Here is a 24,628-nt window from a genome sequence, read left to right as displayed (position 1 = left end):
GGGCGGCGGCGCAGGGTCTCGGCGGCACCATGGGGAAGCGGGACAACCGGGTGGTGAGTAACGCGGGCAGCCCGGCGGGGAGGCAGCGGCGGGGGGGCCAGGCCGGCGCGGCGGACGTCGCTGGGATCCTCCGCAGCCGCGGCGGCGGCACCTTCGGGCGGGCGCCGGTGGGGAAGCTGCGGGGAGCTGGGCGCTGCCTCAGCCCGGGCGGCCGCGCCGCTGCGGCGGCCTAGGCGGGCCTGTCCGGCCCGCGGCCGTGCTCGGGCCGCCGGGGGCGGGTGGGAGGGGGCCGCCGCGCCGCGGCGAGGGAGGAGAGGGCCCCCGTGGCGCCGGGCCTGCGCCGCGGCGGGCGGGAGGCACTCGAGGGCTGGCCGGTGAGGCGGCGTCGGGGCTGGGGGGCCGGCCGACCTCGGCGCCCCGTGCCGCCAGACAACAAAGGCGGGCCGTGCCCCGCGGAGCCGCCCGGCCGGGGCGGGCGCCGAGGGGAGCGGGGCCTGGGCTGCAGGCGGTCCCGCGTGGGGTGTGGGGGTCCCGCAGCGTGGGCAGGGAAGTGCCCGCGGCTCCCTGGCCGAACCCCTGATCGCCGTGTCAACTCCGGCGGCGGTCGGGACCCACGCCTGCTTTGTGATCTGCTGAGTGGAGACGATTAACATGCTGGCCTGGTCCTTACAAAGATAAAAATGTTCCCAGTGGGAGTTGCAGCATTTGCTGAAGTAGCTCAGTTCGTCGCTAAGCCGTATTTCCTTAAACTTGGCCTTCAGCCGTACCTGAGCGATTTGAAATTTAGCCCTAGACAGCACCCTGCTAGCCTCGGGAGCCAGCGGTCAGAAGGCCAAAAATGCGCTTCTACACATCTGCTCGCAGAGCCTAATTCTATACTCTTACCACGTTTGTCCCTCCTTGTATTTTTCTTTAAACTTTTTTCTACCAGTTAACCATTCACCTTACGCTCATGTTTCATTTAGGCATCGTAAATTTACAATTAATGAGTTTTATGATTAAAACCGAGTCATAATACTTCTATTTTTTCCCCCTTTCTTTGTCTCTTTCTAGTATGTGCTATGAGTTCATACTGGGATCCATTCAGGGAAACAGCTTTGCTCACCTTGGTGGCATAATATGTCATAGATATAATGGACATATACGTTATACAAATGGATAGCTAAGTGCCTTTGATTACTTTATTGAGGCATGAAAATAATGGGGTCTACTGAAAAAGAGTTCGCAGTGTTAGACTGCAAGACCCAGCCTACGCTTGAAATGTATTGCCCTCTTGTAATGTTTTTGGGTGTATTTGGGTGTCTATTTAGTCTTAATTTTCTTTTAATAGGACAGCTGGGATGCACCTACCAATGCCAGCAAATCTTTATATTTCTATAGAAGGTTCATGATGCCATGATGGCTGCTAGTACAGACAAGTTATAATATAGGACCCTTTGCCCTTCTTCTGTGATTGTAGAGCTTTCTACCTGTTACTTCTTTCCCATGTCCCTTCTTAAATACATCATCATTCTGACTGTTTGGAGATGAAAACTAAATTTGGTGTTTTCGCATCCGCAGGATACTTCCAAGGCAGTAACAGTTTGTATTGCCTGCCCAGAGAGCCCTAGCTGACTGAAGGTGCCTTATGCTTTTCATGAGCATGAAAACTATACAACAAATACCTTTTAATAACTGCTTGAGCAAACTGCCAAAAGAAGAAAATGAATGTGCAGACAAGCACTTCCTTTATTGAGAGTGTTTCAGTGCTCTCTCTGGCCAGTGACATGCAGTTTGGCAAAGTAGTGTAAATACTTCTAAGAAATGTTTATTGGCGAAGTAATTCTTCATAAACAAACCTGTCTGAAATTATAAGAACATGTTTTAAGACATAAATTTCCTAATCATGGAATATAGAGCAGTATTCAGTCATTACGTGCGTGCTGTGGGGAAGTTAAAGCAAGCCACTGAATGGAGGAAGCTTCCTAGCTAGTTATCTGGGGTCAGTTTGAGGAAGTAGAAGACTAACGTTTGACAGTTGTAGCCTGTTCTGAAGGTAGAGAGACAGTTCTGCTGGGGGGCAATGCGGTATTCATTTCAGGTTAGATCAGCTAAGGAAGTAGCTAATTTTTATTTAAGAGCAGCAAGAAACCTTGGTTTTAGGAATAATAGTTATGTAAGAAGCTAGAGTTTTCAGATATAAATTCTTGAATGCTAACCAAAAAGAGTTGACTCACTTTGCTCCCTGGAGTAAGCCAAGTCATGAATTACATTTCTGTTGTCTTCTCTAGTGGTTCTAGTACATTGAAATTACCTTTGTTTAATGAAAACAGTGTGCAAATACTGCTTTCCTGCATTGCTAAAGGAGCTCCTTTTCCACTCGAAGCTGAATTCAAATGCAAAATTTTTGCTCATTTGTAGATTTGTAATATGATAAAATGCTAGAGTTAATAATGTGAATACGTATCTTTAAGTGCTATAACTACTTGAGCGCATACATCCACCTGGCTACAAAAGAAAGTGCCAAGCTGAGATTAATCTAGTTACTTGCTCATGTTAGTTCGCCTTTTTGTGTGAATTAAAGCAACAGAGCAAAACCCCAAGAAATGGCAGCAAATATCACCCTTAGAGTTGCAAAGTCAACTTGAGTCAAAAAACGGTCCTCTGGAAAGAATCCTCGTATCGCTTTAGTGTGGTCCACCTGATGGACCATGAGCCAAATTCAGTGTGGGGAGTGCTTCCCTCTGGCCTGCTGCCCCTTCCCAGGCAGAGCCTGGAGTCCCTCTTCCAAGACTACACATAGCCCCAAGAGCTGAAGGCCACCAGCCTGCTTGCAGTCCAGTCTAGAAACCCAGCGTTGTCTGTGGCCGCTGTTTCTGCAGTGGTGGGAGCAGAAGGGGGGGCAGCAGCTGCTGCTTTTGACAGCTTTCACAAAGGGCCGCTTACTGTGCATGGTGGTTTCTGAATGCTTACTTTATGGCCTGACAAAAAGCAGGACATGTACAAGCTACACATATGGTCGAATCTTTACTTTAAATCTATAAAATGTTGTACTCTTAAAAAAAAATCTCAAATTGGGCAACCAAAGCTAGTAATTCTTTTGACTGATTTTTTTTTTTCCTCACCTCCAAACTGTGGACAGTAAGAACAGTGTGTGTTATGTTTTGCAAAAGTAAATTGTGATGTGTTGGGATGATGCAGTGATAAAAGCCCATGAGGTAAGGGGGTACGTGTACCTCCCTTTCTTATGAGAAAAATATTACTGGCATAAAAAAAAAGAAGAAGAATTGTTTGCTAGATTAGAGTTTTTCAATTAATTGCTGAGGTGGATTATGGATTCTAAGTTTTAAATTCATCTTTTATAACCTGTTACATTTTTAGAGTGAATATGAAGAGGATGCATGGGTTTGAAAGATGGAATACCTCATAATGTTGGGGGTTTGGGGGTTTTGTATTTTTTTTGGTCCTTAAAATAGCCCTAAGTCACAGAATTTTCATACATGCATAATTGTAGCAGAGCATCACCATTTTCTTGTTTTGGTGCTACAGCAAGAAACTTTATGCAGAATTTGTTGAATTAATTTTGATTTATCATCAATTTTGAGCAGAACTTTAAAGGCATAAGATCAGTTGTCCCAGAGAGCAAGAGCTGAAATCTAATTACATTTTCCGTGTCCCAAGGAAGAATATTTCAGCAATCGTGATACTGTACTCGGTTTGCAAAGTCATTGCTCAGGGAGGGGAATTATTGTAATGAACATGGTCTCTTTGTGGATGAGTTCCTTCTGCCACAGTATAACTCAAACGGAAAGCACTTAACCTGAGTCTTTCTGCCAGACCAAATCAACTTGATTTAGTTAAATATTTTACTTTTTAGAAACAAGTCAGAATTATTTTTCAGTGAGTGAGAAGAAGATTCTGTGAAGAACAAAAAGGACAAATTTTGGTATCATAGCACAACTGACGAATTTTATATTTCTTTTTGTTGTTTCATATTCTAGGCTTATATGAATCCCATAGCTATGGCCAGAGCACGAGGTCCTGCCCAAAATTCGGGACCAACAATACAAGACTACTTGAACAGGCCAAGACCAACATGGTAAGTGGCAATACTTGTCTGCCCTTCTGAGTAAAAAGATTTGTTCTCTCTTACTAAGATGACATAGTTACCTATCTCCCCGCACCCCAGACACATTAATACATTTTGAAAGATTCCTTGTCTCTGGCCAAGGTGTTCTTTTCTAAATATGCATTCAGTCTCCTCTTTTAAAAACAATAGTATTCCATTTTGAAATGTGTATTTCTCATTTGTCTTTAAACATTTTGGCAACGTGTTTTTCAGAAGAGGAAAATGTTGGTCATTTTACCTCTTTCACAAATCCTAATACCTAAAGCCTGCAAATATATTTAATCTTTAAACAAGGTAATCTCTAGAAGAACATTTTGCTGGTATATTCTTAGAACACGGTTTACCCTCCCCAACGAAATCATCACTTTGAGATATTATCAACAACTTATTTTATATTCAGTCCATTTTGCAACCTCTCATAAGACATTAGAGAACAACTTACCTAATTGCAAAGTTAGCTTCAGATCTTTCAGAGGGATTTTAGCTATTGTACTTAAGTTATTAGGGTTAGGTTACCATATGCATAACATCTAAGATACTTTCATTCTTCTTTCTGTTGGAAGTTCAGCCAAAGCTAAACTTCAAACAACCTACAAAAAGTTAGACACTGAAGAAAGGATTTTTAATTGTGAAAATAAAGTAATTGTGATCTATCATCCTTTTCATGTAGGGAAGAAGTGAAAGAGCAACTAGAAAAGAAAAAGAAAGGATCTAGGGCTTTGGCTGAGTTTGAAGAAAAGATGAACGAGGTTGGTAAAGTTATTAGTATGTTAATACTCAATTCTTCTTATCTTACATGCTACTTTTCCTCCATTATTGTTAGCAGCACCACGTACCCATAATACTTCACTTCACTCAAGCTTTTAATGAGTAAATGTTTTCTTTCATTTGTATCAGGTGTTAAGGTTACCCCTTAACCACTGAAGAAATGAAGAGCTACTCTCAGTTCAGGGAAACACTATATTAAAAAGTTTTGAAAATTACTGCTGAATAAAACTTGAACTTTTCATAAATGTAAATATAGTTACACAGATGTATGTGTTTATATTAAATTAAACTCGTGCATTTTCCAGTATGATGAACTAACGTCTGTTGTGCTAATCTTCACTTGTTTAAGGTCACACAATCCAAATATATTGGAAAGAGGTGTATTGCTGGAAACAGACGTCTTTGGCAAGGAATGTACATGTAATATTGATACAGAAGGCACAAAGAATGGCCTTCAATATACAGATAGGACTGTAAAGCACTTCTTTCTCTCTCATCCTAAGCTGTTTACTTTCCATGCTGGTTCCCTACTATAAATGCAGCTGTTCTGATGCTTGTGTTTGGTACCTACTGGAGATCTGCACAGTCTAAGAAAATTGCACGTATTTGTATACATAGGAATAAATTAGTATACAATGAATTTAACTGTTCTTTCATGGGTTCTGGTATCTTGGCATAAGCTTCAAGCAGTAGTCGTCTTCATAGTGCGCAAGTTTCAGGTTGAAGTAGATTATGCTCCTCCTCTGTTACTGAAAGAGCATAGTACCTCTGCTCTTGCTATACCTTTTTGCCTAAGAAGTTATAGCAGCATTTGGAGGGTCATGGGGGGCTATTCTGAGAGCATCGGGTTTTCTGCACTCTGTGAGTTTTAGCTTGGTAAGTTTGGTTTAGTGTTTTATCGCATTCGTTTCCTGCTTTTATCTTTGCTTTATTGTGAAATAATTGAAACTGGCATGGATAGAAGATAACAGCCTTTCAGTACGGCAGAAGGGTAGGAAGGGATGCAGGGAATCGTGAAATGGCCAGGAGTTCTTCCTAAAGCTCCTAAGAGCAAATCTCTGAACGGTTGAAAAGACTGTTAAGTCTGTGAATGAGGTGCTCTCTCTCCTACATTACTGACAGATGTCGTGCTTTTTGGTTTAAAACATAACACTAGCACAGTCTTAAAATAATTTAAAGAGAACACCTGCCTAATGAAGCACAGGCTGTTGTTAGAGACCCCTCAGGTAGCTCTGAGTAGCTGGTATATCAAAGTATACAACCCACTGCAATACTGTGTAGATGCTGCCTTGGACCATGGAAACACATTACGCACAGTACTGTATCCTGGCTAATCTGCCGTGTCTCTCAGCAGCATTTTTCAGCTAATTCACAGTATGCTGACTTGGGGATCTGTGTATCATATTGCATTGCACAGGTATAATCTTACTTAATTCCTTACATTTCTGTCCCATCAGCACAATGTGTGGATTATTGTTTTGCCAATACAATACCAATATAGCCTCACTGTGAGGAAAGGGAGGGATCATAATAATAGTAATAAAGAAGGGAGCACATGATGTGGCTGACACAGGAAGGAGGAATAGTGCAGATGGAAGCTAGCAGCTTTTCAGTCTGATGGGAGTGGGTTGGATGTTTCAGAGCTCTTGAAGGGGGCTGGATTTTAGGTAGAGCTAGAGGCCTTGTGAAGGATTGAAAAGGAGGAATGAGAGGAGACTTCTATCTATGCAGTGTGCTTGGCCTAACAAAAATAAGAGGGTTTCTATGAAGATGTGTATAAAAATTTAATATTCTAATCATTATTGACACAGACATGGCCCAGAACAGACACTAGAGATACCCATACATTGAAAAAGGGCCAGGAGAATTTGTCTTGAAATTTTGCCTCAGGTATTTTAAAACTAAGAGAAAATAGCAGTTTTTCTGGCAGGGTGCCCTGGCTTTCTAAAATGCTCTAGCAAGAACACTGTGATACAAAAGCAAAAATACCATAATCGATGACCTTCAGGGTAAATGACAATCTCTTAAATCCAGATAACTTGAACATTAAGATGTGAACTAACATGGTATTTCAATGAATATTAATATTCTGTAAAATCAAATACATTAGAGCCTTGGTTAACATTATATGTTGTTTATTTTCTGTGGATTTTGTGAAAACTATAATGTCCAGTAGAGGACAGGGTTTTGAAAAAGGTCTCTTAAAAAAAGCTGTGTGGTAATGACACTCATGTCACTGTTTCTGTTTGGTTTTGTTTTCAGAATTGGAGGAAAGAACTGGAAAAACACAGGGAGAAATTACTAGGAAACGAGAGTTCCTCCAAAAAGAAAGAGGTAACTTACTTTCAGTTTCATACAGTCTGTATTCCAAACTGGATTTATCATCAATGCTGCCAATACAGAATGTCACAAATATATTTTAAAAGCCAGCATCAATGTCCATAAACCTAAATGCATGACAAAAGAACATGATGGCCAAGTAACATTTGTTTTATTCTATTTTTAAGAAAAAGAAAAAGGAAAAGAAGAAATCGAATAGGGTGAGCAAAATTTTCAGTTTTCTGAGCTTTTTTGCTTTGGGGTTGTTCCTATTTGTCATTTAAGTTTTCTTGTAAAAAGAGAGTATAGCTGTAATTTTGAAATTAGCTGTTAAATTAACTGGTTTTTATTTGAGAGGGGTGGTGTACATTCTGTGCAAGGAAAATGTTACTTCTGCTTAAAGGGGGGAAAAGAGCATTAAATAGATATTATTAAATGAAAAATGTTAGAAGTTACTTTTTAACATTTTATGTAAGAAAATCTATGTAAGACCAGCTTCTTGGAAGTAAAATGCCATTGATAATACTTTGCAAATGAAGACATTTCAAAGAGAGTGTTTGGATGGACTTTTGACTGTTTGCCAGACAAAATGCTGCATCTCACAAGCTTCACTTTTTGTTGTGTTTGGTCAAGTTGTCTTCATCTTCCTCTTCTTCATCAAGCTCTGATTCTTCCAGCAGTTCATCTGACTCAGAAGATGAGGTAAGAACTAACTTACTAGAACCTAACATGTTTTGTTCATGAGGCTTATTTAACACAGATTTTGGTAATACATTTTAGAATATTGTTTCAGGGCTTGGTTTGCATAAAACTGTTTCATTTTTTATGTATTTGGTACATATAATAAAGTGAATTTTAGATGTATATCTGTTCAAGAATTTTTTATGAACACTGTAAATTTTGGGTGGCTGGCTTGTAAACTGGATCCCTTTCTGTTTCAACATTGAATTGTATGCTTTTTCAATAGAATCTCCCATCTAATAGTAAAAATGCAAACATACTATTGTTACTTTTTAGCAAAAATCTTTTGTTACAGATAATCAGGTTCTACAGCACACATCTAAATAATAAACAGAATCTAGAGAACCTGGATTTTTCACCACTTTACATTTTTTCAATGCAGAAGAGTTATGAAGGTCCTCCGCTAAAAGAATCAATTGTAGTGTACTTTATTCCTCAAGAGAACGTGATAACATGTAGGAATTTGGTGTTCCCTATTCTTTACATTTAATGTAAGTCTTTAATTTTTGTGAGAATAAATTCAGGGTTGTGTTTTTCTTTTTTCCTACAATATTTGTGGATAGGATAAAAAGCAAGGGAAGAAAAGAAGGAAAAAGAAATACCGCTCCTCACGGAAATCTTCAGCAAGCTCAACTTCTGAATCTGAGTCAGATAGCAAGGTAAATATGCACATGTGTTACCCTTGGCAAGTTTTCTTGATCTATGTTATAAAGACATAAACATTTCTGACTTTAGCATATCAGTATGGGGTTTTTATCTTCCAAATGTAAAGCCATGCATTCTTACTGTAGCTGAAATGCACTTGTATCTTCCAGATGCAATCAGGAATCTACCTCCACTGGCCACAACGCCTGGCAGAAATAATTTGATCTTTAGAAGATCAACGTGCTTTATTCCAGCAATTTTTAGCTATTTTTCTGAATTCAGACATATGCAGCTTTTGTGCTGCTCAAATGTTTAGTTTTAATACTACATTAAAACTTAAAAAAAAAGAATGTTCTGTGAAATTCTTGTGAATATGCTATTTAATTGAACACCATCTGTGAAAATACAGATACTGCAGGATATCAGTGGCCAGAATATTGTATTTCTAAATACATGTGGACTGAGTATTTTCCTCTTGGAGAACTGAGCCTTGCCCAAACGCATATTAAATTGAGGGTGTCTTTTTCCTTTTCTGAAAGTAGAGCAATGGACATAACACAGGTTTACTGGATGAACAAAAAGGTGGAGAAGATGTATGAGGCAATTGGTTCTGTTATGTTAGCATTTTCCTGTGTTACAGTGGATAGTAACTGTACTTCTTGCCTAAATATTAATAATACAGCAAGTTGTTAAGACTCTGTGTAGACTTTATCACAGGCTTTCACTGGAATACCTAATTCACTGTGGTATAAATTGCGATGAATCACTGTTTGCATACACCTATGAATTTGTGCTAATGGGAGTTTGAAAACCTTTGCTCCATAAAGGGACACAGAGATACCCTTACTGCTCAAATTGGAGGGCAGAAAACTGCATGGAAATACCTGCTTAACCCCTGCCTGATCAGCAGAGATGGGCATGCATAGAGAATAAAGACTCCAGACTGTTGTATGTTAGACATGTTATATGTGGTTACAGTAGTGATATCTGGTATACTTTCCAGAGGCTTTCTACGTGTACAGAGTACGCTGTTACCTGATTCCATACAGGCCTTTTCACACTGCTGGTTCAGGAAATTAGCAGCTGCATCAAAATGACTGTGAACTGCAAGGTAGAAAGAACTTTGAAGAATGACCTTTGATAGACAGAAAAAGAGAATGGGTCAGACTGCTTTTGGGAATCCTACCTTTTTCCTGAAATAATTTTGTTATGGTTTATGTTTTTCTTTCTGTTTAGGACAGCACAAAAAAGAAAAGGTCAAAGGAAGATTATGAAAAAGAGAAGGTATTTTTACTCTTGAAATACTTACATCAGAACTGCATTTTACATACATAATGGAGTGCCCTCTATTCCCCCCCTGTTTTTTTTTTAATTCAAATATTGAATGTCTCAGTTTGTACCTATGGAAATTTTCTGTCCAAAACTACACAGTCAGAAGGTATTCAGTACCCACAGTTTGAGGCAGATTTTTAGTTGGGTTCAGCTCCTGTTTTAGCAATTGTTGTTAGTGGAAACTGCTGGATCTGTTTTTGGTAGGAACATAAATGAAGAAAGTACCTAATCTGCTGTAGTACATTAGCTGCATTCTAGTATTTTGGGTTTTATCTTGAGCAGTCACATTGAGCTAAAAATATGTGTGATGATATTTCAGTGGCATGCCTGGTAGGATACTGGCTTGTTGCTGTAAATTAAGGAACATCAAGCAGAGGATATATTTATCTAAATGTAGTCATAATTATAGATATTGTACTTAGAACAGCTCTGAACAATTCCAGAGAAAAATGTATTAGCTTAAGAAAAATTACCTTATTCTTTTTCTCTGAGCACGAAAACCCTCTCTCCTTCCTACCACCTCACCATTTTGTACACACATCTGAGGACTTTCCTCCTTCCATTATGTTTAATGCAAATAATCTTGTCGACTTAAATTTTGGTTATTTCTACACTATATGTAAACTAAAAATACTTTCAGAGTCCACCCTAGTCTTTCTCTCCAGTTATCTTTCTTATCACATCGGCCTCTACTACTACAGTCAATACTGTTGACTTTGATGTACAAATTCTCTGTTGCATAAAGCAAATGTGTTGATTTTTTTTTCCTTGCTCCTACTTCCATTTTGCAGAGTTCGCATTTCCCACCAACTTGTTTTAACTTTGAGTAGCTTCTCTTCAAAGACCAAGTGTCTACCATAGCCCCTTATTCTTGGTTAAGGTGTAATGCTACTTTCACACATCTTCCGACAGCAAAGGGCATTTGGGGAGTAGAGATCTTCCCCTATCTGAACACACCCTGTCTCTCAAAGGGGCTCTATCATGTACTTTTTATGAGTACTTTTGGGAAAGGACTGAGATGCCTGTAATAGGCTAAATAGCACAGCTGAGATGTGTGATCCCACCTTGCAGAAGGATGATTAGCAAGATTTTTTTCAGCTTCTGGCCTTACAGATGGAATGAAAGTAGCTTGGGTCTTAGGAACACCTTGCCTGGTCCAGAGCGAGGAGGGTGAGGGGGATTAGCTCAGAGCAATCTCATGCAGCATGAAAATTTAAAAACTAAAAAAAGTCTGTCCTGTAAATATACTGAATTATATGTGAAGTGTTGAAGTGCAGCTGGCAGGGACAGCTTGTCCTGGTTGGACACAAATACAGAGGAGCTTTGTCTTTTAATTTCATCAACAAAGCAAGAGTCTGAAGCTGCAGTGTTTGTATGCGCATATTGAGACATCTTCATTTGCTCAGTAGTATTTAAAAGTGGTGAAACATTTTACTTTCAAATGCTTGCCTCTTCATGTGTTACTATTTAAAATAAGAGACTATACTGTAGTATTACTCCTCTCACTTTTAGAAGGCTGCTGTATCTTGGTAACAAGGGAAAGGAATATACGGAAAAGTATTATTTCCACTAAAAGCATTTTAACAGTTGGTAGGGTAGTTTGTTGATGATGAGTAATTAGTTTAATGTCAATAACATTTAAAAATATTTCACAACTTAGAAATAATTCAATCTAAGTTTTAAGCAGAAGTTCTATCAAATTTGAAGGGCCTGACTTTACTCATATTACTTTGTGTAGGAAGGCAAAAATCACCATAGGAAAAGGAAGAAAGCCGATCGTGGTGATGGACCTTTATCATCAGAATCCTTATCAGAATCAGATCAGACAGAGGAGGTCAGTGTGAAACCGCAATTTCAGATGTTACAATGCTTTTAGCTTACTGTTTCGCATGAGTGAATGAACGAACTAGCTTAATTTAATATATTGTTGAAACTATTCTGCTCTCTACATTTGAATTTAAGAGTGAAGCACATTCGAAGTTGTTTGTATTTTTCTCTTTAATAAAAACTTTTAGTAAGAATTGTTTTGTACAGCTTCTATCACAAGTAATTTTGGATTCATTTTCTTGAAAATCTTCAACTTTTTATGGCTATTTTAGAGCTCAATGAAATGAGGCTAAGTGATGGGTGGGGTGTCTTTCGCAGGATTTCTCTCCAACATTTGTGAATAGATTGGCAGATTTCAAGGTGGCTAAATTTTTTGGCTCCATTTCCCAGTGAATTAAAAAATGTTGGACATAATAATCTTACTCTCACCCTTGTGTATATCTACCTTGAGGATTTGTATTCCTGTAGGATTACAAAATCTGGGAAGGTTCCAATGTGTTGCTGTTTTTTTCATTAAGAATTTTTGCCACATTATCAGCTTAGTAATTTTAACTTTATATCTCTGCTGTTTCTTATTCTGCTGTGTATTAAAAGCAGAGTGTCTTCCCAAATCGGATGTCTATAGGATAATGCATATTCTAGAATACAACACAGATAGCCACCCATGAAGAAACACTGGTTATTCAGTATGTTCTGCCACTGCTGTGCCATCATTCATTTCCATGCAACAAAAGCTCAACATTTTATTTAAAACAGCATTTCCAAAGCTGCTCTCCCGTTATATTTGATGTAATTTTTTTTAGGTGCAAGCAAAAAAGAAGAAAAACGAGGAAAAAGAGAAAACAGCAAGTATCCTTCTTATTCATACTGTAGTTTGAGGATACAAATACTCTGTACTTGGTTAATTTCCAATGTCACATTTTTCAGTAATACAAGTGTTTTATAGCAAAAGTCTACTGTGACATGAATCTAAATTAACAATGTCTCTGTTTGCCTGCTGAAGTCAGTTTTTTCAGTTGTTGAATTAAAGGAAGAATTTGTCACTGTAGATAACTTGCCATTATAGAGATGCATAGGATTTGAGATTTATAGAAGTTTAACACTTACTGTAGCATATCTTTTACTCTGTATCAACCTACTAGAACTACTAAGATCTGTATAGCATTGAGTAGGGTAGCAGTTTGCCACACGGCCATCAGTGCTATTCCATTGTTAGTGTTGTGTATAATTCTTCTTTGGTAAGCCCCCTCTACCAGACCAAGAAAAGGGCCTTAGGACATAATTGCTGCAACATCTACATTAATATAATTCTTCCCCCAACCACATAAAAAGCTGTCAGCAACCTGTTGCTTTTCTCAATTTTGGTGATTTGTTTCTGTTGGTAAAAGTGAGAGGAAGGTTCAGTGGTGATTAATATAGAACTCAGATTCATGACGTGTACCTGAGGCTCCTTAGTTAGGAGTATAGTGATTTTGAGATCCAAAATGGCCACTGGAGATGTCTGTGTATCTTTCTATCTCCCCTGTCAGCAACAGTGTCCCTAATTAGACATCTCAGTTGTGTAGATGAGTTACGGTGAAGGGAAAGCTTACATTAGTCACCTAAAAATGCAAGCATAGGAGTATTGGTGATACTCAATACACATTTTCTATGGAACCTGTTTGTTTTTTCATAATCATATAAGCTGTTTGCCATAAAATTTCTAGTGACTGATTGTGGTTTTTTTTCTTAGAAGAATTGTGTGTGTAAGTAGTATGTGTAAAACAAAGCTTTTCTACCAAGATTGTTTTATGTAATGCCACACCTATTTTGGAATTCCAGTTGAAATTCTGCTTGCAAAAAGACAAGATTGTATCTCTCAGCTTCTGTATTACAGTGATCAGGATAATAACTTCAGGACTGAATCCAGTAGGGTTGATTGAGTGTATTCATATTTACAATTGAGATCATAATTGTTACATTTTAAATGCGGTGCAAGTGCTGGAGATTCTAGTAAGTGGTGTTGAACTATTTAATTTTGCACAGTAAATACAAGCACTGACTTTAAAATATGTGAACATCCTAGTTATTCCCACATGTATAAGATGTCATTGCTTGTCAAAGCACTTCCTTATTACTTTTCTCACAAACCTGTAAAGCACTGAAAATCATTGAAAAGATTAGGAAATGTAATAATGACAGTGATGAGAGGTGTGAAATAGCCAGACCATGATGGAGATAAATGGAAGACTGCGCATAATAGTGCAAATTACTGGTTAAAATACGGGTTTTCTTTTTGTGATTTCTCAATAGGCTTTTATAGAAATCTCTTTTGAAATGTCTTTGTAAAGATATCCTTTCCGTGCTCTCATTTTGCGTTAGCAGAATTTAATAGATGGCAATTTTATAATACAGTAACTTCCATTTATTTTTTTTTTTTTAGGATAAAACAAAAAAGAGAAAGAAGCACAAGAAACATGGTAAAAAGAAGAAAAAGAAGATTGCTGGTTCAAATTCAGATTCGGAATAATATTTTAAAAAACCCAAGACTATCAACAGAAGTGCAATGACTAAAGGAAACTTAAACTGTGAAATGACAGCAAACTCTACCAAACTGCATGAGTTTTCCTGTGTTCTAGAAATATTCCTAATCTTTCAGTAGCCAGCCAGATGCAGCTGTGCTGGGAAAGACCATTGTTATTGCCTGCTGCTTAATACATGAGGTACAACTTTTATAAAATTCCAGTAAGCAGTGTTAGATGTTTGAAACAATATGAGATGGTAGTCCAGCTGAGGTGTAAATTATTGGAAAATAAGAGTTAAACTTTTTAGATAGTAAAAATAGTCTTTTAAAGCATTAGTAATAGTCTTTATTTGTAAATCAGGACAAATAAAATCCCAAGTTCATCCTGCAGCGTTATTATACATAAACTATTAGAAGCTGGTGTCTGCTAATGGCATTTACAAAATGGGAAATTAATGATAACATTTAAAATGCTGCCTTTGTAGAAATGTTGATCATCTGCCCCATTACCGTCTTCATGCTTATGAGAAAGGGAATGCTACCATTTTGGCTAACTGAATAGGGTGCCTTTGCCTTTGATTCTTGCAAATCTCTGCTATCCATGCAGCATCTCTGATTCTAGGGAAGCCAGAACTATTGTCAGCAGACTTTTTCTGAATAAGCAGTTCTGGGCTTCTAAGCATGTGCTTCTGCATTAAGCAAGAGCAATGACATTTTGCAGTATAACTGACATTCAAAACCTGAAGATTTTACCTCTGCTTCTTTGAAATAGCGATAGATCTTTGCTAGTAAATATGCATATTTCATTTAATGTAATTTTGGTTTAGTTGAACACTTCTTGCAAACACTGGTAGCTTTCTTTGCATTATCTCTAGAATTGTTTTGCATGATTTGTACCATTTTTAAATTAATGAAATGCAGGTAATCATTTGTTGTAACCAGTTCTATGAATTATGTTCCACATGCAGAGTTTCATGTATTTAGTTATTCTTATAGCTAAGTTCATTGCTGTGTTTAAGTGCACACTTGCTGAAAATATTTAGCATGTAAAAAGCAGGGTTTTGATACCTTAACAGCTTCATATTGAAGCTGGTTTTACTCTTAAGCAAGTTCAGTGGCAGACCTGTTACGTGATGTGTCTTGTTAGATAAAAAAAAAAAAACTACTGCCAGAATCTCATTAAAGATACTGTTTAAACAGTTTGTATTTATATTTTTGTACTTGAGGGCTACAGAATGTTGACCTAAATCATAAAGCTGTTTTACTTTAAATTAGTTGCTTTAGAAATTGAAAAAAGGCTTTTATAAATTAAATGTGCACGCAAGAAAACACAAGCAACCATTCAATTTCAGTTTTTTACATGAGCTTCTCATATTTTCCATTGAAGTACGCATTGCTGGGCCTCCTGTTAGCCTTTAAAAGCCGCCCGTCCATCCTGAGGGTCAACTGTAGATTGTACTCTTCATCCACCCCTTTTTTCATTGCACAGGTGCTAACTTAGAACTTACCTCTGTTGCATATTGATGTTTCAAATATTGTACTGCCAAGAATTTCAAGACCGTTAAGACCTTGATTATTAGTCTGCAAAAAAAGAACTAAAAACTGGGGGAGAAAGAATATTTCGTATTGTCGTTCTACAAGAGAAATTGACTTCAAGTTAAGTTCTTGGGAAAATACCACCATTGAGTTACAGCAGTGTCCCTCTAAACCATAGTAAGAATATTTTGATCAAGTATTTTATACTGTTGGGTTTGATGTTACCAATTCTAGACACTATTTGATCAGTGAGGTTGAAATAAAGGCAAGATGCAGTGACAGTAGGGGTTTGGTTTGGGTTTGGTTTTGTTGGGGTGGTTTTCTTTTGAAGTTGTGGTGTTGCAGTTTTGGGAAAAGAACTTGTAATGAACCATAGCATAAATGCTCTGTCCTGTGTGATACCTTCTTTGACTTTTACACAACTGCCTGCAACAGAAAGAAATAAAAATGGAAATGAGAGCCCCAGTCTTCCAAATACATAAACCGGTATGTCATTTTAATTGTCTGAAGAGAACTGTTTGTTCTGGTCAGCTGCGTGCTTCAAGTGCTGCTGTCATGCTTTGGAAGTGGTGTAGCTGCCCCACGGGGCTTATGGGCTTTGCCAGTTCACAACAAAGGCGATTTAATACTGACAGTGAAATGTTTCTGTTTCCAAGACATTAACAAATACACTGCGACTCCTCTTGCATCCTCTTTTTTTTTCCTGAAGGAAGAGTGAAGTCTGGTCGCAACCCTTCGGCTGTCCCCCTTTGGAGAAGGTGACGTGGGTTTCATGTGGCACCATGTTCCACGTTTGAGCAGTGGGACAAAGTAGAAAATGAGCAATGCGGGAATAAAAGTATTTTAATAGACTTCTGTCTTCTGACAGCAGATGAACAAACAGTATTGTACATAGTATTTAATTTTTAACTCTTTCCAGAAACCTTTCTAGAAGTTTGACATTCAGTTATTTTCTTCTATACAACTGCTATTTTTCAGTGTATGATAAAAGTTTCTCCTCGTCATGTCTATATAGACAGACAGATCTATGGGTGACCTGCCAGCCTCACAGGCGGCACCGTCTGGCGGCCGCCGCCCCCCCCCCCCCAACACCGCCCGCGTTGCCAGGGGAGCGGCGAGGCCGCCGCCATGAGCAGGAAGAGGCTGCAGGAGCTGGTGGACTCGCTGGGCCGCTCCGCCAAGCACTGTGAGTGAGCAAGCCCGGGGGCCCGGCCGCCCGGCACCGTCAGTGGGCGAGCCCGGGGGCGGCAGGGCCCCCGGCCCGGCACACGGCCCTCGCCCCCGGCCCGGCCGCCTCAGCGGGGCGGTGGGCTGCGCCAGCCCTGCCTCCGCCGCCGCCCGTGGGGCCTTCGCTGCTCCCGTTGCCCCCTCTGCTCATTCTGTGGCCCTATTCACCACCCCCCCCCCCTCGAGGGGGGCACTTCCCGCCGCCCCCTTAGGAACAGCAGGTACGGGGCGGAGGGGTGCGGGGCAGTCGCTTTAACTTGACACCTGAGGTGCCCGGGCCCTGTAGCTTCCCTGAGCCTGCGGTGTATTTTTACCAAGTTAGGTTCTAAAATACGTTCGCTTGTGCTTTGACTGGGCAGTTAATAAAAGCGAAGTGGAATGTCTGATCAAGCTCTTCGACACGCTGATGGCCAAGTCCAGCAACCGCTTCGCTGTGGCCGGCTTTGACCGTAACATGTTCAGGGACACTCTGCACGGCGCGTTTGGCATGACAGACGACATGATCATGGACAGAGGTGAGACCGATGGGACTAGGAAAGGTGTAAGATTTTAGTTTTACCTTGTTGACCCGAGGAGCACACCTAGACAAAATAGTGCCATCTCATCCCTATAAGGACAGCAAGGGAAAAGTTACGTTCAGGAGCTGCTGATTAAAGGGTATCTTTTTTTTTTTACCTTTATGCAGAATAGTTTTCCCTTAGTACAGGATAGCTCCCGCCCTTGTACGAGGGCGACCAGTCAGAGGGGCACTGGTAGTGCTGTCCTGTGGCTGTCTCTATCCCGGTCACTGTCTCTGTCCCAGTCACTGTAGTATCGTGACAGGAGAGGGCAGCACGGTGTCACTTTCCTCTTTCTCCGGTTGTTCCACCGGGAGCTGCAGTCACTGCTGCTGGTGGACGGCTCTGTCTCAGGCTTGGAGGTCCCAGAAAGGCATTCTGTTAGAGTGGGTAACTTCTGGAATAGAGGTGCTGTGAATAGCACTGAAGGGACGAGGCAGACAATACAAGGAGATGAGAGTAATGAGCGAAATAACCCCTTGAAAATACGGTGATTTCACAGGTTAACGAGAGCCACATTTGCAGTTACTGTGAAAGTCGCACGAATGATCTCTGATGTACAGGTGTCTAGAGGAGGCATGAGCCTGCCATTCTTTTCAGTCTCAGGCCACCAAGAGCCACCTCTTAGTTCAACTTTCTCCCATTCTCTAGCAGGAGGGGTATTTAAATGCTCTTTTATGCAAGAAATCAAGTGTGTCTTGCAGAATGCCTTACATGGACACGTTCTTCAAAGTTATTTTAATGCTTACATACAAGGGGGCTGGTTTCAGTTGCAAAAGCAAAGCTATTGTTTTCCAGTTCCAAAATGCTTGGCTCTGCATGTAGAGGTGTTCCTGTAGCCAACTTACTAATTCACATTCTAAAATACGAATTAGTAATAGATGTTAGTTGATGCTTTGAATTATATCTTGGATTTGAAGTACTATATTACAGGCTGTATGAATAGTGAAGGTGCAAGAGTGAAAGTTTCTTATTTCAGGGAAGGGAGAAGAAAAAAGATCTTGGTATATGAAAGAGAAGAGAAGGTTATTTTTCTTTGCATATTTAAAATATTTATGTATTGTTTCTAGGATTACTTTCTCCAAGATTTTCTGAGACAAAACCTAGTAATTAAAATCCTTTTCTACATGCAAATGTGCCTTAGTGTAAGGGATATTGGTTTATTTGGTTTATGTCTGCATGGAAGCAGACTTCTGTAGTTGTTTAAGTCAGGAAAGCAACAGGTGAAACAAAACATCTTATCCCAGCAGGATGCTGGAGTGGAAGATCAGTAGACTGAGGGATGAAATCCCCTTTGTTGTTACAGCTTAGAAAAATTCAAGAAGGGTAATCATACCTTGATGAAAGCAGAGAAACATCTTTAGAAAAATGTGTTTTTATATTTTCATTAAATTTAAGAAAATATTTGTGTTTCCCTATTATATAAATTTAAAATGCATCTAATACACTTTTCAGTGTTCCGCACTTTTGATAGAGACAACGATAGCTGCATCAGTGTGGTGGAATGGGTGGAAGGCTTATCGGTATTTCTTCGGGGGACACTGGAAGAAAGGATTAAATGTAAGGTTTATCTGCATGCTACTATTTAGTAGCAGTCATGGAATTTATGACTATTAAATTACCCATTGCTTTTGTTATAATTTAGTAGTTACTCTTATAAAGTATTTGGTAATCAAAGAGTTTTCTTCTGTGTAGTTTAATGCAATGAAACTGAATACTGAATGGCTTCTGTGAGATGGAGATTATTCTGTGTAAACTGCTGTTATCACAGCTGCCACCTTATTTTTTTGCTGACAAACACTAGCTTTTGAACTGAAGCTTGTTCTATGGTATACAGGTTTTTTGACAGAATATATGTTTTTGTATTCACACACAAAATTAGAAAGAAGCAGATGTAGCTCAAGTGTGATTTTGGCTGAATAACACAGTCTCAAACCAACCAAGACATGTGCCAACATTCATTTACTGGCACAATGGGGACACAGCAGCATTTGCAGACACAGCAGCGTTTGCATTAGTTCTACCAGTTCTTCAGCCTGGAAGCATAGATGGAAAAAACGAGTCTGTCTGTAAGATGGTCATGAGAACCTCCGCAGTAATGATGGAGAAAGATAGGAGAGAAAAAATAGCAAGAACTCCAGAATTTTAAGAAGGGGGGGGGGGGGGGGGGGGGGAATAAAGGGGAGGATAAGGTGGGTGGAAAGTATAATAGAGAAAGGGGAGTGACAGCATGTTGTTTCCATAGTTCCCAGTTTGCAGCATCAGCCATCCTTAATGTCTTGTATAAATTCATCATAAAGCATTGCACTGGAAGGTGGCCTGGGATGTAGGTCAGTCCGTCAGTACTACCACAAGCAGTAAAATATGCAGCCCTGCTGTAAGCGCTATAGAATATACTGGTGTGTAGTGGTATACAATGTTGTCTGTCATAAATGTATGCCAGCACAATTTTTCACGGTAGGCTTAGTCTTTGGCAGAAAAAAACCTCTTGTGTTCCAAAACTGAAAGAGGTTGGTTGGTTTGTTTGTTTAAATAAGTTTTGTGAAGGAGAGAAAAGTTTATTATGGTCCTAGATTTCTGATTCCAGGGAGGTAGAAACAATTAGAAAATAAATTAGGCAGATACTCATACCTAATATACTCTGTCACAGAGATTTTCTCTTTGCTTTAAGGGATACTTCAGTTGTCTTTTCCATGCTGATACAGCTCATTCTTCTCTTACCTTTACTTTTCTAACTCAGCTTCTGAAATAACTAGGATGTGTTTTGTAGGTACAAAGCCCTTCTGATATAGACAGCTGGACCCTGCCATGGGAAATTGGGCTTCTAAGCCAGAACCTTATTTATATTCTAAACTGACAATTTTACAGAAGTTACGATCTGTAAGTTACTGTGGTTTCTGTGAACTGAAGATTAATTATTTGATGAGAAATAGATTTTGACTATGAAGGGTAAATAGGCAATAATTGACTAGTATCAAAATGTGATACGTGTATTTCGTATATAAATGTTATATATGGTAAACGTGGCTCAGTGGATATGCCGTACAACATACAATTCAGATTTTCTGTCTATAGGTAACAGGCAGCTTTAATGGTGTGTGATACAGCTTGTATAAACTTTAAATTGATTTGTCTTTCAAAAAGACTGTTTTGAGGTTTACGACCTGAATGGTGATGGATACATTTCAAGAGAGGAAATGTTTCAAATGCTGAAAAACAGCCTTCTCAAACAACCATCAGAAGAAGATCCTGATGAGGGAATTAAGGACTTGGTAGACATAGCACTGAAGAAGATGGCAAGTACTTACTCATTGTGATACTTGAGTGTCTTTCAAGCGTTCATTAACTGAACCTTAGAACATTCCTATGAGGTAACAAAATACTGTGTGATTCACAGTGGGATTCTGAGCCACAAGAGTTAGTTATGTCCTTGAGATAAACAGGTCTCCTAAAGAAAGCCAGAAATATAATCCAGATCTAATGAGTCCCAATCCAGTATCCTCACATGAAACTGTTAATTTATTATGTGAGTGTATTGAAATTTTATTTATAAATTAGCATGTGTATGTGTGCATACACACGTGCATGCCCAGTCAAAAGAAAAGCCCAGTCAAAAATGGAAAATTCAAAAGCGTGAGCTGCATTTATTCCAATGTTAGGCAGCTGCAGTAGCTGTATTATTAAGTACATTTGTATTTTATCAATTGATCATGAAATGTCTTTATCCAATTTATATATTCCATTAGAATAGTAACCTCAAGATTATTCATGTCAAACTTGTCATACCGTAATTTATCTAGGATATCCAAATGAGCCAGGGAATGTGTTTCAACATGTTCATCAAATCAAGAAATATAACCTCCCCTCCTATGGTGGTGGTCGAAAATCTCACTTAAAAACAGATCTTGAATGCCAACTCCTTTTCTTTAACCCTGTCTTTTCTATTTCTCAAACCCACCCCTTTTGCAGAACCTCAGCTGAAAGGTCCATCTTACCCTTGATTCTTGACAGTGCTGAGTCTCCTCTCACACCAAAAGCAAACTATGACTCAGCAATTTGTTTATCTTTGGAACACCTACATGCTCAGCTTTCCTGCAGGTTGCATCCAAAATTAACACCCTCATGTTCTGGGCAGTTGATAAGTGGGCTATGCTAGTCCAAGCACAAGGCCTATGCTCTTGACATAATGAATCTTCATATATGTAAGAATGTATTATGAACTCATCATGTACATAATCCTGTTTCAGCTTTCCCGTGAGAACTTAATAAAGCTCTGATATGTGTTTGAAGAATGTCCAGATCTGATTTGGCTCCTGGGCAGTTGTCTGAGTGGGATATTGCTGCCCATCTCAAATAACTAAACAACTAATTATTAGATACCCAAAAAGTGCATTTGTGGAGTCTGTCACTCAAAGAAGAAAAAAACTACTCTTTGAGCAATCGCCTGTAGGTACATCTGCATTGTGACTAAGCGTACATCCAGTCCCATGGTAACTGGTTTTGTACTTCAAAGCATTTGTAATGAACGTGCTCATGCGCTGCTCTCCCTTTTGCTGAGGAGTGTAAAAGGTAGAGGGTACCCAACCACTTCTGTTTCTTCTAAGCATGCAGTGGCAGGTTTTGCTGTTCAGGAATCTCTCTGCCTACATAGCTCCTTGCCTTTGCTTTTCTGGCCATTAGAACCTGTGCTCCCTGCACATTCACCAGCTATGATGGTGCTTGATCTTCAAAAATTTTGATTTGGCCCTATCCACCCATGAACCTTCACTTAAAGCCTTTATCTTATATGGTTTAAAGAAGTACTTATGCTCACCGTAATGTTTGTTGGTGTTTTAAGCTGCCACATCAGTAGAAACAGGAAGTTTTCAAATTGCAGAAGTAATAAGAACACAAGGATGCTTCCCCCCGCCCCCCCCCCCCCCCCCCCCCGAGGAATATTCTGCTATGGTGAGATTCTGCAGTACAAAAGAAGTGGGCTGGCATCAGCATACTCCACCATATGCTTCTGGGTGCTGTAGGTGAAAAAGACGGGGCAGAAGTATGCCTACTAGAGAAACCACTAGGGTAAAGTATTTCCAGCCTCACAAATAGGGTGTAGGTACACTCATGCTTTAAATACATATACAGAATGTATCCTAACATTTTCTCTTTGAAGTCTCCTACTTTTAATTTATCTCAGTGCAACCATGCTTGAGATTTGTCCATGCAATTCTCAGCTCAGCCTCTTCCCATGTTAAAGTTTTGCCTTGTTTAGAATTCTGTTAACAAAGTCATACAAGACAGTTGAGCTTGCTCCACCTTTTATGCCTTAGGTAGAGGCAAATGATACAGGTCTTGTCTGAGCAGAGACTGATGGCCCGAAGGAAATTATTTTTGTGTACGCTTAAACTAAAAATAGAATCCATGTGAATAAAATGTCTGTTAAAAGACAGTTACTACAAGTGATCATCCTTTGCTGAAGAGTTCCCTTCCTTTTGTAGGACTATGATCGTGACGGCAAGCTTTCTTTTACGGACTTTGAAAAAGCAGTCAGAGATGAAAATCTTCTCTTAGAAGCCTTTGGACCATGTTTGCCAGACATGAAGGTACCTCAACCTTGAGTTTAAAAAAAAAATGTGCAAATACTTTCTGTACTATTGTTAAGGAGATGTATGTATTATGGTATTAACTGTCATTACATGGGGCCTGCTGAAGTCAACTGATAAATGCTTCAGTTGCGAGATACGCATGTGCTGAGTCCATAGCTACCTTTCACAGCACTGATGTTTCCTTATACAGTCAAACACTGGTACCAGAGAATATGAGAACACAATGTTTGTCTGTCCTGGGGCAGCAATATAATGAATGATCCTTAATGAGCACCCTCTCAGACTAAGAAAATGAGACTGTTCTCTTGAATTGTTTGTCCAAAAGCTCTCCAGGAATACAACTTTTATGTTTCTTTCTTCAGTGCCACTGGCAACACTGCCATCACCTCACTTCTAGCCTCTTTTGGGAGAGGCTGGTAACTTTCTGAAAAAAAAAAAACCCCTTTTTATTAGAATTTACTAGATTTCCAAGTGGCATTATGCTGGGGAATTTTAATTGTACCCCTTGACACAAATGAAACACTCATTTGTACTTAAATACATTTTAAAAAAAATGTAATGAACAATGTACCTGACAGTCCTACTGCCATAAGCGGTTCTACAAGGAGTCTGTGAAGATGTGGCACGAGCCAATTCCTTACACATGCTTGTCCAGCACCAATCCTGTGAGCATCAGCATGGGGCACCTTAGCCCAGCGTTGGGTTCATCTCCCCAGCAACAGTTCTGCTGCCCAAAGGTGTCCCCTGAGCTCTCCCACTCCAGGACAGTTACACCACAAAGCTGTGGCTATTTCTTCTCCTCACCAAGGGAAATTTCACTCCTTTACATTAAGTCATCTCGGTCTCCGTCAGTCTCTGGCATTCCTGCTTCCAGCTAGTTTAACTTGTTCCACAGCTAGGCCTTTTTGCCCTCCAAGCCAGATCATTCCTCGGTCACACTTTACCCCTGCTGAGCAGTGGTATTTCCCCTTCAGTTATAACTTTGAATGTTCTGACTGGTCTCTCAGTGATGACTTCATCAATGCTATGGAATTTACCTTTTCAAAGCTAAAAAGCAAGAGGTAGCCAAAGCATAAAGACTGTCACTGCTTACACATTTCAGTTTAGCATCTTTTCCAATTCAATTTAAATCCTTTAGTTAACTGAACTTTTTTTTTTTTTTTTTTTAAAACAGAGCAGTATGGCATTTGAACAGAAAACTTTCCAGGAAACTCGTAAACTGTAACTCCAAGTGGAATACTGGTGTAAGAGGGTTTTTTTCTTCACCGTTCTTCATGGTATAGTAAAAATAGTAGACATAGAAGTAACTTGAACCTGTTACTACGTTTCAGTATTCCTGTACTGTAAAAGCTACAGAATAAATAGATTTTACTTCTGTTACTCTACCTAAATACAGTTCTTCAATGAGTTATGAAACGTGTTACAGTATGAGGTACACAGGACAAGACTGAGACAATAATATATTACACTGGTTTGT

General features: G+C 39.5%; 2 protein-coding genes across 3 annotated transcripts; both read left to right on the top strand.

The window, feature by feature from the left end:
* Positions 1–16,344, top strand: FAM133B (family with sequence similarity 133 member B). Of its 2 annotated transcripts, XM_075705979.1 has the most exons (11): positions 1–53; positions 3,981–4,078; positions 4,779–4,857; positions 7,139–7,210; positions 7,384–7,416; positions 7,829–7,897; positions 8,500–8,595; positions 9,818–9,865; positions 11,652–11,747; positions 12,544–12,585; positions 14,163–16,344. In XM_075705979.1, exons 1-11 carry the CDS (start codon positions 30–32, stop codon positions 14,247–14,249), a joined length of 744 nt encoding a protein of 247 aa, XP_075562094.1. In that variant the 5' UTR covers positions 1–29; the 3' UTR covers positions 14,250–16,344. The 2 variants fall into 2 exon arrangements, with proteins under 2 accessions (XP_075562094.1, XP_075562095.1); XM_075705980.1 differs by lacking the exon at positions 12,544–12,585.
* A 533-nt stretch (positions 16,345–16,877) lies between these two features.
* On the top strand, positions 16,878–24,459 carry CLXN (calaxin). The gene is made up of 6 exons (XM_075704875.1): positions 16,878–16,965; positions 17,366–17,521; positions 19,019–19,123; positions 20,708–20,859; positions 23,044–23,148; positions 24,326–24,459. Exons 1-6 carry the CDS (start codon positions 16,908–16,910, stop codon positions 24,374–24,376), a joined length of 627 nt encoding a protein of 208 aa, XP_075560990.1. The 5' UTR covers positions 16,878–16,907; the 3' UTR covers positions 24,377–24,459.
* The last annotated feature ends 169 nt before the right edge of the window (positions 24,460–24,628 follow it).

Source organism: Pelecanus crispus, chromosome 2 (assembly GCF_030463565.1).
Source record: "Pelecanus crispus isolate bPelCri1 chromosome 2, bPelCri1.pri, whole genome shotgun sequence".
Lineage (NCBI taxonomy): Eukaryota > Metazoa > Chordata > Aves > Pelecaniformes > Pelecanidae > Pelecanus > Pelecanus crispus.
Note: the sequence above shows the minus strand (reverse complement) of the source record. Positions and strands in the feature narration are given on the sequence as shown.